Genomic DNA, 12,622 nt, shown 5'->3' on the forward strand with positions numbered 1-12,622 from the left:
AGCAATACTGTTACACTATGATGGGGTCTAAAACCATACTGAAGCGTTTCGTATACATTGTTTGTCTTCGGGAAGGCAGTGAGTTGCTGCGCAACAGCTTTTTCAAAAATTTTTGAGAGTAATGGGAGATTCGATATTGGCCGATTTAATTTATTCATAAATTTTTTATATTTTCTGGGTCAAGGTTTGGCTTTTTCAAGAGAGGCTTGCTTTATTAATGCCACTTTTAGTGAGTTTGGTACACATCCGGTGTATAGAGAGCCGTTTATTATGTTCTTGCTAGTTTTCTCAGCATTTGACGTACCCAACATGCATTACCCCTTAACCATTAGCCAGGCTTGTCATGGATTGACGGAAAAAATCTCAAACAGCTATCAAACTTGACCTAGATAAAGACATGAACTAAAGCTCCTTCAAAAGATACTCTTTCACACCCTAAGAATTGAACTGGGGCCAGAAGGGAAAAGGAGCTAAAGAAAACCTAAAAGATTTAGTTGAAGCACATCAAACTTTAGATTAATTGGCTTTCAAGTCACATATGGCCAGCCCTATCCTTTAGAGACTTGTAGGCATTTCAGAGAATTTTACACCGATTGATCATTTAAAACTTTTGAGCAGGTAGTTATTTCTTGAGAGGCTGATATCCTTTTTTTTCCAGGTTACAAATTGTATTTTTTCTCAGAAGCCTGTAAATCTTGTATTTTTCTCTCTCCTTCCCCAACTCTAGTATACAGTAATTGCGTCTCGGGGGGGGGACAGACAGGCAGGGGGATATAAAAAAAAAAGTAAAAATTTAAAACACTGCAAAACACAATTTAGCTCCAAATTGAGGTGCTAAAGTGAGGGACAAGGATGGCATCTGCATGTACAAATATGATTTTTCAATATTCACATAAGCCCAGTAGTATTCTGCAGTCTATGATAAAAAAAAGTACTCTACCTCTGTAAATGTCCTTGCTGCCCCATTGTGTGAGGCATTGGTACATCAAATTATCAAACTTTGGCTGGATGTGGATGAAAGTACAGTAGGCTACACTGTCGACTCTATGGGGAACAAAAAAAGTACTCAAGTCAGTCACTGGATGCCCATGACTAGGTCTGTTGGGGTGACCATATTACCACCACAATGGCAGTCATGAGTCATGACTGCAGTAAAATTCTACTTGACCATTGATGGTAATCTCCTCTTACGCACTCTGGACATGCATTAGTAAAACCAAACTCGCTAATGACCATCAGGTCGCTAATGGATGGTACTCAGGGCTCTATTGTCCCTCTAACCACTCTGACATCAATGCAAATGCAATCGAAAATCACATCAAACACTTCTCAAAACAGTATGTGCTTTTAAAACGCACCTCACTGTGATTGATCAATTTGAAGAATTGAAACTGAGTGGAAAACATGGTAGATGTTTTCAAAGCCTTACAACAAAATGGACAGCGCTTTCTAAGGTGATTCAAAACATGCATATGCATAGGCCTATATACAGTATGAGCCCAAGCCAGAAAAAAAACCTAAATTAAAATGATTGTGCGGTTATACAATATATAGCCTACCACATATTACACACTGCAGCCTACAATTATAGTGAATTGTATTTGAATAGCCTAGTAATAGGGAATTTTTTATAGTTTCATAATTAATAGGTTGACATCACCTTTATCCACAGAATCTCACCACCTGCGTTTCCATCTCCTCCCCTCTGTCCTTCATTGCTTTCTCCAGCACACAGAGAGAGGGGATCATTTTTACAGTCAACATAGCCACTTCCAGTGGTGTAAAGAACTTAAGTAAAAAATACTTTAAAGTACTACTTACGTAGTTTGAGGTATCTGTACTTTACTAAAGCTTCCCTGTAGCTCAGTTGGTAGAGCATGGTGTTTGCAATGCCAGGGTTGTGGGTTCGATTCCCACGGGGGGCCAGCACAGAAAAAAACCCACAAAAAAATGTATGCATTCACTACTATAAGTCGCTCTGGATAAGAGCGTCTGCTAAATGACGTAAATGTACTATTTATATTTTTGACTACTTTTACTCCGCTACATTTCTGAAGAAATTAACGTACTTTTTACTTTCACTGACACCCAAAAGTACTTGTTACATTTTGAATGCTTAGCAGGGCAGGAAATTGGCCCAATTCACGCACTTATCAAGAGAACACGTGGTCATCCCTACTGCCTCTGATCTGGGGCACTCACTAAACACACATGCTTTGTTTGTAAATTATGCTTGAGTGTTGGAGTATGACCCTGGCTATCCATAAATAAATAAAAACAAGAAAATGGTGCAGTCTGGTTTGCTTAATATAAGGAACTTGAAATGATTTATACTTTTACTTTTGATACTTAAGTATATTTAAAACCAAATACTTTTAGACTTTTACTCAAGTAGTATTTTACTGAGTGACTCACTTTTACTTGAGTAATTTTCTATTAAGGTATCTTTACTTTTACTCATGTATGACAATTGGGTACTTTTTCCACTACTGGCCACTTCATATGCACACACTCACTCCAGACTGGGAAAAAAATTGCCTTTCTATTTTATTCAGCTAAGTTCAATTATATTCTTCTTACTATAAAAGCATATAGTATAAAATAATGGCACGGGACTTATAAACATATCTTGTCTGCTAAATGAACAAGCCTACAGCCTATGGCATGGCACATAGCCAGATAATGTACAGTAAGACAACTCGTATTGTTCTTCTGAAATACATGTTCTTCATATCATAATGTTTCTTTAAACTTGCCTAAAATAAATCATGGATTTATTTGTGATGGTGTATATTTAATTGATTTAGACTTTTTAAATGTAGATGTTCCAAATGTATTTATATGTGTGGAGGCCATTACTCACTCTCTACCCCAACAATTGTAATTAAATAAAGCCTCAAACTGTACTGCCAAGATGGAATATGACCATGTCAGTCATCATATGCAAATCTATAATATCCTTCACTCTTTTAATCTATGGGCAACCTCTAGACGATTTCCAATATTCGGATGTTAATCAGCCCTCGGCTGAATGTCAATCCAAACCGTTTGCAGATTAGATAAGGGTATTCAACAAACCCAAGAAACAGTTGGAGTCATTCAAATTCAAGCTAAATGTAATGGCTACAACTCACATTTTTACAATTTCCACCTTCCCTGGAGTGGACATGCTCAATACCTTTCTGGCAACTTTACAAACCCATTCCACGTTAGGAAGGGCTAGTTTTGTGAGAGGGTGTTTTGGGATGTGAAAATCTCTGAAAAAAGCTGGGGACAAGGCGTTAGCAGCTTTGGAGACTCATGTCAGGAGGAGACTCATGTTAGTCTCTTATGTAGGAGGCCTATAGCAAGACCCACCTTCCCCCAGAGTGAAATATGATTACAATGTGGAACATAATGTGCCTGAATGAGACCGCCAAAGCAACATGCCAGAGCAGATTAATGAGAGACTTACAGAATGGATTTGAATATCAATGCCAACCCGTTGCTTAAACTGACCTCTAATTGACTTCTATTAAACTGCTCCCCCACCCCGTATTTCAAAACAATCGTGACCCTTGTGCGGTGGAGACTCAACGATGCATCCTTTGTCAAATCCTAATCACACAACAGAGGATTAACAATTATTGGGTGAGGGGGAAAGGATCTTGTTGGCATGTATTGTTTGAGGTTAAATCTCAGGAAATACTAAGGTGTCAAAGATTGACCATTGCTTTAACCGCTTTCATTTCTCAGGACTATGATTGATGCTTTCTCATCCTGGCAGAGTAATTGGTTTTATATGGGCACTGGCCAGTGAAATCTTATTTTAATTAAGACCTGCTACTGGCCTAGAGAGCAGGAACACTGACTGACTGGCTGCTCTCCTCTTCTCCCTCTCCTTTCTCTTCCTGGTCTTTCAATTCCTCCTCCCTCTCTTCCCTCCTTTAGTCCCAGCACCATGAGGACGAGAAAAGAGCGCTGAGTCGGGAGATCATCGTCCTCAACAATCACCTCCTGGAGGCCAAGATCACAATTGAAAAGCTCAGAGAGGACAATGTGAGTATACTGTATAGCCGCCAGTCATTGTGCATCAGTGAATCACTGAAACAACTGAACAGCCAGTTAGACGACCAATGCCTGGTGGTGGCCTTGCCACTTGTGCCACCTATAACATGAACCCAACATAAAAACCTGCGCTGATAGTACATTCTTTGAAGTGCTATTGTGTGGAGAGAGACACGTGAAAAAGTATTTGCCCCCTTCTCAAATTCTCTATTTTTGATACTGAATGTTATCAGATCTTCAGCCAAAACCTAATATTAGATAAAGTGAACCTGTTTACAAATAAAACATGTTTTGTACTTATTTTACTTATTGAATTAACAAAGTTATGTAACACCCAATTCCCCTATGTGAAAAAGTAATTGCCCCCTTACACTCAATAACTGGTTGAGTGAAAAAGTAATTTCCCCCTTACATTCAATAACTGGTTGAGTGCAACCTTTAGATGCAATGACTGCAACCAAATGCTTCCTGTAGTTGTTGATCAATCTCTCACACTGCTGTGGAGGAATTTTGGCCCACTCTTACATGCAGAACTGCTTCAACTCATTTATGGATAACATGGGTCCCATTGTGCCTGGCGAAAACCAAACACTGCATTCCACAGTAAGAACCTTCTACCAACGGTCAAGCATGGTGGTGGTAATCCCAGACCTAATCCCAACTGAGATGTAGTGGCAGGACATGAAACGAGTAGTTCATGCTTGAAAACTCACAAATGTTGCTGAGTTAAAGCTGTTCTGCATGGAAGAGTGGGCCAAAATTTCTCCACAGCGACGTGAAAGACTAATCAACAACTACAGGAAGCGTTTGGTTGGAGTCATTGCAGCTAAATGGTGACACAACCAGTTAAGGGTGCAATTACTTTTTCACACATGGGCATTGGGTGTTGCATAACTTTGTTGATGAAATTAGAAAGGCGACAAATACTTTTTCACAGCATAAAGTATTTGCTCTTTCCTTGACATAGACAGACTAGGTGAATTCAGGTGAAAGCTATGATCTCTTATTGATGTGACTTGTTAAATCCACTTCAAATCAGTGTAGCTAAATGGGAGACCAGGTTAAAATAATGATTTTTAAGCCTTGAGACAATTGAGACATGAATTGTGTATGTGTGCCATTCAGAGGGTGAATGGGCAAGATAAGTGCCTTTGAACGGGGTATGGTAGTAGGTGCCAGGTGCACTGTTTTGAGTGTGTCAAGAACTGCAATGCTGCTGGGTTTTTCCACACTCAACATTTTCTTGTGTGTATCAAAAATGGTCTACCACCCAAAGGACTTCCAGCCAACTTGACACAACTGTGGAAAGCATTAGAGTCAACATGGGCCAGCATCCCTGTGGAACGCACCTTGTAGAGTTCATGCCCCGACAAATTGAAGCTGTTCTGAGGGCAAAAGGGGGTGCAACTCAATATTAGGAAGGTGTTCCTAATGTTTTGTATTGTGTACAGTAGTTACTCCTAAATCAATAGGGGATTTGAGACTGAAAGCAGGTTTAAAGCTAGAGTCTGGATTTAGCCCTGGGGACCTACTGTGTCAATCTACGGTCTTAGTCTCATTGATGTGAACGCCCAAGCATCTGCCTAGCTTCGCGCTCTACCTAGCTCTTTGCAGGGCTGCTGTGCTAGCTAGACATATCTGAGCCATTGGGCATGATGAGAATCCCCTTGAATCCAGGGAGGCTGATTGGGGTCAGAATTGGGTCTTACAGGAGAACTTTATCTGTTAGGAGGAGAAGGCAGAAATTTTGTCTTAAGGGAATGCTTTGAATTAATTGGAGATGGCAGAATGATTCTAATGTGAGGAAGACCAAATAAGCCATTAGGTTGACTCTGGCTGCATTTACAGATGTGGAAGGAAGAGTTGGGTGGTAGCTACTTCTGTTAGCAACAGCTTTCACAGCTAGCCATTTTCCTCTGGTTGCAACCAAAAGCTATTCTCTCAGTTAGCATGGAACTTCTTCACATCAGAGTCCTGAGAGAAAAAACATGGCTGACATTGAGACATCAATGACTGGACGAGACAGGTCTTTGTGTTGCCTTCAAACTACCACAGTCCCAATTGTTCTGTATGTGAGAAAAAAACAATGCCCACAGTTAACTAGAAGGAGAATAGAAGCTGTCAAAGAAATGCCGTTGATGTTTGTGAGAGGGCTGTCAGATTTTGCTGTGTCACAGAGGAGTTGCAGTGGAAAAGCGAGAGCATGGATACAGACTGACAGAGAGGGAGCTTACTAGCCTAGCCTCTAGATCAGAGGAGAAGAGCCCATTTCAGAAGCCCCGTAATGAAATTAAATAGTGAAGAGCTGTATTGCAATTGAAAAAAGTTCCTCAGAGTTAATACGATTTTGCGGATCATTAATGCCATTGTCAGCGCCACAGGGGCCTGATGAGAAAAACAAGCACTATTTTCTGGGTGGATGGATTTGTTCCGTGGCCAATGACGCGTTTGTTACTTCGATTGGGTTCTCCCAAAGTGTTAGACCCTCAGAGCTTTAAATTGTAGTAAACTTTTGGGGTTGTCACAAGAGGGTTGAGGGGGAAAAACAGCTTCAGGATGTAGCAATCACTCTGGAATATTTTTTTCGGGGGGCATTCTTTTTTGTTTGTCAAGCATTGGTAGGTTAGCAACGCCACATGCTGAAATGACTGTTTGGTCCCATTCTACTTTGTTGTATTAATACCATGTCATTACATGTAGTAACCTATTTGAAACAAATGTCGGTCAGTTACTCCCATTACAATTTATACAGTTCTTAGTCTGCATGGCATCCCAACCTATGACTCAACAGTGTTTATCTTTCCCATTTCCCAGGACCTTTACAGGAAGGACTGTAACCTGGCAGCCCAGCTCCTCCAGTGCTCCAAGTCACACCACAGAGCCCACAAGCTATCTGAGGTGAGTTCTGCTCTCCACTCACACTAACAAATAGCCCCACGTATTATTTTCCCTGTTGATTTCACCGTGCAAACCGTCTAAGACAACATCTAGTCCACTCGAAGGGGAGTAGGAAGTGAGGTATGAGAGAAAATCCTCACAGTTCCTCATAAAAATTCCTCAAAGACATGGGACTATCTTTTAAATGTAAGGTCATGCATATATGGACGAAGTAGTAATGCAGCTGTGGTATGAAATTGACAGAGTTATTGAGGTACTGTAGGATATCAGCATCCACAGCTGTTGACTCATTCGGCTCCCCATACTCCGATGAAATAACAGTGATTGGCTTTTGAAAACACATTCCTCCTTTCGAGTCGACAAAGTGACCAATTCCAGAGCATTGACGAATCCATCAAAAATGCAGCAATGAATATAGCTGAGTGCGATCAAAGGGATGCTGTATGATTTTCATTGGGACTTAACTCTGCTACCAGCCAGAGAAATGTATCGTGTACAGAGGAGCCCCTCGGGGAAAGCTGCTGAAAACGGCGTGTTGGAGTTACGCATTAACCCTGCAGTCTCACCTACTTTTCCACTCAATTCTCAAATGGGGAAAGCAGGCTGCTAAAAATAGCTCCATACTTTAAACACTGGTATTTTTCTGCTGGGTGTCTATTTTCAATAAAAAAACAACAGTGGCTATTTTATATTTTTTATTCTCAGCTGGAGACCTTGAACACTGGTCTAATTAAAATCTAAGCTGCTCCCAGTGATTTTTATTTATTTATTACTGGCCTACACACAATACACCATAATATCAGAGTGTAATTGTTTTTCGAAATGTTTACAAATTAATAAAAAATTAAAAGCTGAAATGTGTTGAGCCAATAAGTATTCAACCACTTTGTTATGGCAAGCCTAAATACGTTCAGGAATAAAAAATGTGCTCAACAAGACACATAATGCATTGCATGGACACAATAATAGCGTTGAACATGTTTTTTTTTTTATTGACTACCTCATCTCTCTACCCCACACATCTGTAAGGTCCCTCAGTCGAGCATTTCATTTCAAACACAGCTCAACCACAAAGACCAGGGAGGTTATTTAAAAAGGGCACATATTTGCAGATAGCCCAAAAAATAAGCAGACATTGAATATCCCTTTGAGCATTGTGAAGTTATTAATTACACTTTGGATGGTTTATCAATACACCCAGTCACTACAAAGATACAGGCGTTTTTCCTCAGTTGCTCGAGAGGAAGGAAACCGCGCAGGGATTTCACTGAGGCCAATGGTGACTTTAAAACCGTTAGAGTTTAATGGCTGTGATAGGAGAAATCTGAAAATGGATCAACAACATTGTAGATACGCCACAATACTAACCTAAATGACAGATTGAAAAGGAGCCTGTACTAATGAAAATATTTCAAAACATGCATCCTGTTTGCAATTAGACTCTAAAGTAATATTGCAAAAAATGTGGCAAAGCAATTAACTCTGTCTTGAATACAAAGTGTTATGTTTGGGGCAAATCTAACACATTACTGAGTACCACTCTCCATATATTTGAGGATAGTGGTGGTTGCATCATGTTATGGGTATGATGGTAATGGTTAAAAAAATAAACAGAATGTATCTAAGCACAGGCAAATCCTAGAGGAAAATCTGGTTCAGTCTGCTTTCCACCAAACACTGGGAGATTAATTCACCTTTCAGCAGGGCAATAACCTAAACACAAGGGCAAATCTACACTGGAGTTGCTTACCAAGAAGACAGTTAATGTTCCTGAGTGGCCGAGTTACATTTTCAACTTAAATCTACAGCAAGAATTGATTGGTTGTCTAGCAATGATGAACAACCAATTTGACAGAGCTTGAACATTTTAAAGAATAGTGGGCAAATGTTGCACAATCCAGATGTGGAAAGCCCAGAAAGAGACACAGCAGTAATCTCTGCCAAAGGTGCTTCTACAAAGTATCGACTCAGGTGGGGGTAAAACTTATGTAAATTAGATATTTTTGTATTTCATTTTCAATAAATGTACAAACCTTTGGTGTGGTGTATTATGTGTTGATGGGTGAGAACAATTTTTTTTAACCATTTTGAATTCAGGCTGTGACAACAAAATGTGGAATAAGTCAAAGAGCATGAATACTTTGAAGGCATTGTACAAGTGTGTATTGATGAAAGTGTGTGTCTTGATGTACCTCTGTCCATGCTGATGTACGTATCCTTCAACTTAGCGATTGTAAACTGAGAAATTAGAAAAAGAAGGGCCAAAGCACAGCAATGGAGGGGTTGTGGTCAGCAAAGTTCTGACAAGTTCATTGGAGAGGGTAGTGAAAGTCCCAACGGGTGTCCGAGCTGGTCTGAGTAAACACACAATAATAAATTACTTCTCTAAACTCAAACTCTAGATTGGAGTCTAGGGAACAGCATTGACAAAAACAGCTGTGTGGATGTGGCAAGCATTCGATAATGGCGTGGTTGTGAATATGAATGGGGAGATTTGATAGTGGTTGTCAGCATTGTATGAATCTATATGCAGTCTATTTTTAGGAATGCTTTGTTGTCGACAACGTTATGCTGGTAAAATAGCTAAAACATTACTTTGTTAGAGCAGTAGTAGTCCTCCATTATTTATTGCTGTAATTTCTGAATCCATCTTTTAAATTCAGTCCCATTTCTTCCTTTATGTTTGGCTATCCAGGTTTCTTTCCTTCCTCTCTTAGAATTTCTCCTCACCATCCCGCTCTCTCTTTCCAGCTGCCCATTGACTTCCAGGAGCGGGTGAGCTCCCACATAGAGAAGCACGGATGCGGCGTCACAATGGCGCTGTGCCACTCATCCTACTCCGATGCTGTGCCCACCGCCGTCATCGCCAAGGTGCTAGAGAAGCCCGAGCCGGGCAGCAGCTGCCCAGTCACCCGCTCAACCAGCCCCCAGCCATTGGTGGACGAGGGGCATGACCATGACTTCGTGACCAATAGCGTGGGCAGTGAAATTCTTCAGCGCCGTACCGCCTACCGGACTGCCGACCTGTACTGCAGCGACACGGCCCTCTACTGCCCTGAGCGCTGGCAGGAGCGCAGGCAGAGCGTAGAGGTCCATGGCCTTCCCAAGGGTCTCTTCCTCCAGGCCCAGAACTCCAACCCTCAGGAGGTGGCCTTCCATTCAGGTACATTCTCCCAACACAGGCCCCCCTCCTTCCACGGAGAGTTTACGGTGGGCTCCTTGCCAGCCTCTAGCTCCTACTCCAGCTTCAGCCAGGCGTCCGAGGAGGAGAAGGGAGGGGAAGGCTGCGGTGGCGGCCCCAGCAGCACCATGTCCTCCTCCCACCAGGCGCTCTACATGGACTGGCGTGATGGGGGGTACGGTGAGTGCAAGAGCACCTCTTCTTATGAGAAGGACAGCCCTCCCAGCCACAGCCACAGCCTCTTCCCCAAGTCCCACAGCTTCCAGCACATGGCGATGCCGCCTTCCCCCAACCCAGCGAAAGGCGGTGGCGGCTCTTCGCCAGCGTACGTGCACACGCCGTCCTGCAGCTACAGTGAGCCGTACCACTCGCCCCACCTAGCATCTTCGCACAGCGTGGGCTTGGCCCAGGGTGGAGGAGGACCCCGGGCGGTGGAGCGCTCTGACAGCCAGGCCAGCATAGATGTCCCCACCGAAGAAGAACTGTCTGGAAGCTGGAGGCAGCTGAGTGTAGAGGACATCAACTCGTACTCCTACAACTGCAATCCGGGGCGCATGTCTCCCTACAGCTTTTCCGAGCAGCACTTCACCATAGGCCCAGCCAAGCTCAAACTGGGGCTGCTCTACAGTAGCTTCCAGGAGGGGGACGACAACGTCGCTCTCCACAGCCATGTGCAGGATCAGTGCTTGGCCGCTGCTGTCGGTGGTGGCGGACTCTCACCCAGTCCCAAACACCCCAGCATGGGCCTACGGGGCAAGCCCCAGCACCTTTACAGAGCCAAGGAGGACAGCCAGGACTCAGAGTGCAGCCAGTTCCTCTCAGGAAGCTTGACAGACAAGGAGAGCGGGGCGGCTGGAGCGGCACGGGGGACCATGAACAAGGAACATGTGGATGTGAGCCCCAACAGCTTGGCCGAGTCCTTACACCACCAAAGCTCCCTGGAAGCCTCCGGTCTGCAGCAGCAACACTACCAGAGGGAGAGAGTGAGGCCCAGCCTGAGCCTAGCTGTTCCCAGGAAGAGTTCTCAACACCACCAAAAATTTGGAAGCACAGGAACAGGACTTAACAGGAAGGACAGTCTTACCAAGGCCCAGCTGTACGGCACCCTCCTGAACTGAACAGCTTGGTAACACTTAGACTTGACAGGTATAATGCATTATGATGCGGTTATAATTAATTGTAAGACTTGTCATAAGCACGTATGACCCCTTCTAAAAAGTCTTAACATTATCTCAATGACCAAATAACAGCAATTTTGAGCAAGTTGAAAATATGCTTCATAAAAGGACGTAACATATTGTAACCCTTGTAATAAGAAATAAAAGCTCATGCGTGCTTATAACAAGTAATAAAAAAAGACAATTATACCGGTCAGCTTGAAGTAGCGTTACCAGCTCTTCCTTTTATGCATGATTATGTACATCTCCATGTTTTCTGTGGCAAATACACAGTTGGTGTGGATTTGAGATGTTTTTGTAATCCGGTGAAGGCAAGTTTCAAGCTGTCAGATGCTACACAGCTGTTGTTTTTTGGCTGTTTATGTCATGATATGGTGTAGTTATCAGAGAGACTAGACACCAGATTTCCGACAGTATATCATCCCTTATTCTCTGAGACAGCCATTCAGCAAGCTCAAAGCTACTTCGGAGAAGGCTCACAAGACGAATTATCCCTTAACAATTATGACAGTATTGAGGCAGTAACTATTGTACTAAATACATAAGCTATTAGCATTTGAAGTATGTCAGTAACACAATATAATTTAGTACAAGCATAATGTGTACCATTCATTTCGGCAGACAGACAGACTTATGCTATGAGAGCTGAGCACTCCATTACAAGTTCCCATCAAACCCCTGCTATTGAGAATTTCATTACCATGGCATAACACCAACTAAAGGCTACATAAACTCCTCAGCAAAAACAAAAGAAACGTCCTTTCACTGTCAACTGCGTTTATTTTCAGCAAACTTAACATGTGTAAATATTTGTATGAACATAACACAATTCAACAATTGAGACAAACTGAACATGTTCCACAGACATGTGATTAACAGAAATTGAATAATGTGTCCCTGAACAAAGGGGGAGTCAAAATCAAAAGTAACAGTCAGTATATGGTGTGGCCACCAGCTGCATTAAGTACTGCAGTGCATCTCTACCTCATGGACTGCACCAGATTTGCCAGTTCTTGCTGTGAGATGTTACCCCACTCTTCCACCAAGGCACCTGCAAGTTCCCAGACATTTTTGGGGGGAATGGCCCTAGCCCTCACCCTCCGATCCAACAGGTCCCAGACGTGCTCAATGGGATTGAGATCTGGGCTCTTTGCTGGCCATGGCAGAACACTGACATTACTGTCTTGCAGGAAATCACGCACAAAACGAGCAGTATGGCTGGTGGCATTGTCATGCTGGAGGGTCATGTCAGGATGAGCCTGCAGGAAGGGTACCACATGAGGGAGGAGGATGTCTTCCCTGTAACGCACAGCATTGA

General features: G+C 42.7%; 1 protein-coding gene across 1 annotated transcript in view; it reads left to right on the forward strand.

Annotated features, from left to right (window-relative positions):
• Positions 1-11,375, forward strand: part of LOC106610589 (brain-enriched guanylate kinase-associated protein-like) — a 28,412-nt gene extending 17,037 nt beyond the window's left edge. Inside the window, exons 4-6 of the mRNA XM_014209975.2 lie at positions 3,931-4,038; positions 6,862-6,945; positions 9,697-11,375. Of these exons, the coding sequence (XP_014065450.2) occupies positions 3,931-4,038; positions 6,862-6,945; positions 9,697-11,244 (1,740 nt within the window). The 3' untranslated portion in view covers positions 11,245-11,375. The remainder of the gene's footprint in view (positions 1-3,930; positions 4,039-6,861; positions 6,946-9,696) is intronic.
• The last annotated feature ends 1,247 nt before the right edge of the window (positions 11,376-12,622 follow it).

The sequence above is a fragment of the Salmo salar genome, chromosome ssa09 (assembly GCF_905237065.1).
Source record: "Salmo salar chromosome ssa09, Ssal_v3.1, whole genome shotgun sequence".
NCBI lineage: Eukaryota > Metazoa > Chordata > Actinopteri > Salmoniformes > Salmonidae > Salmo > Salmo salar.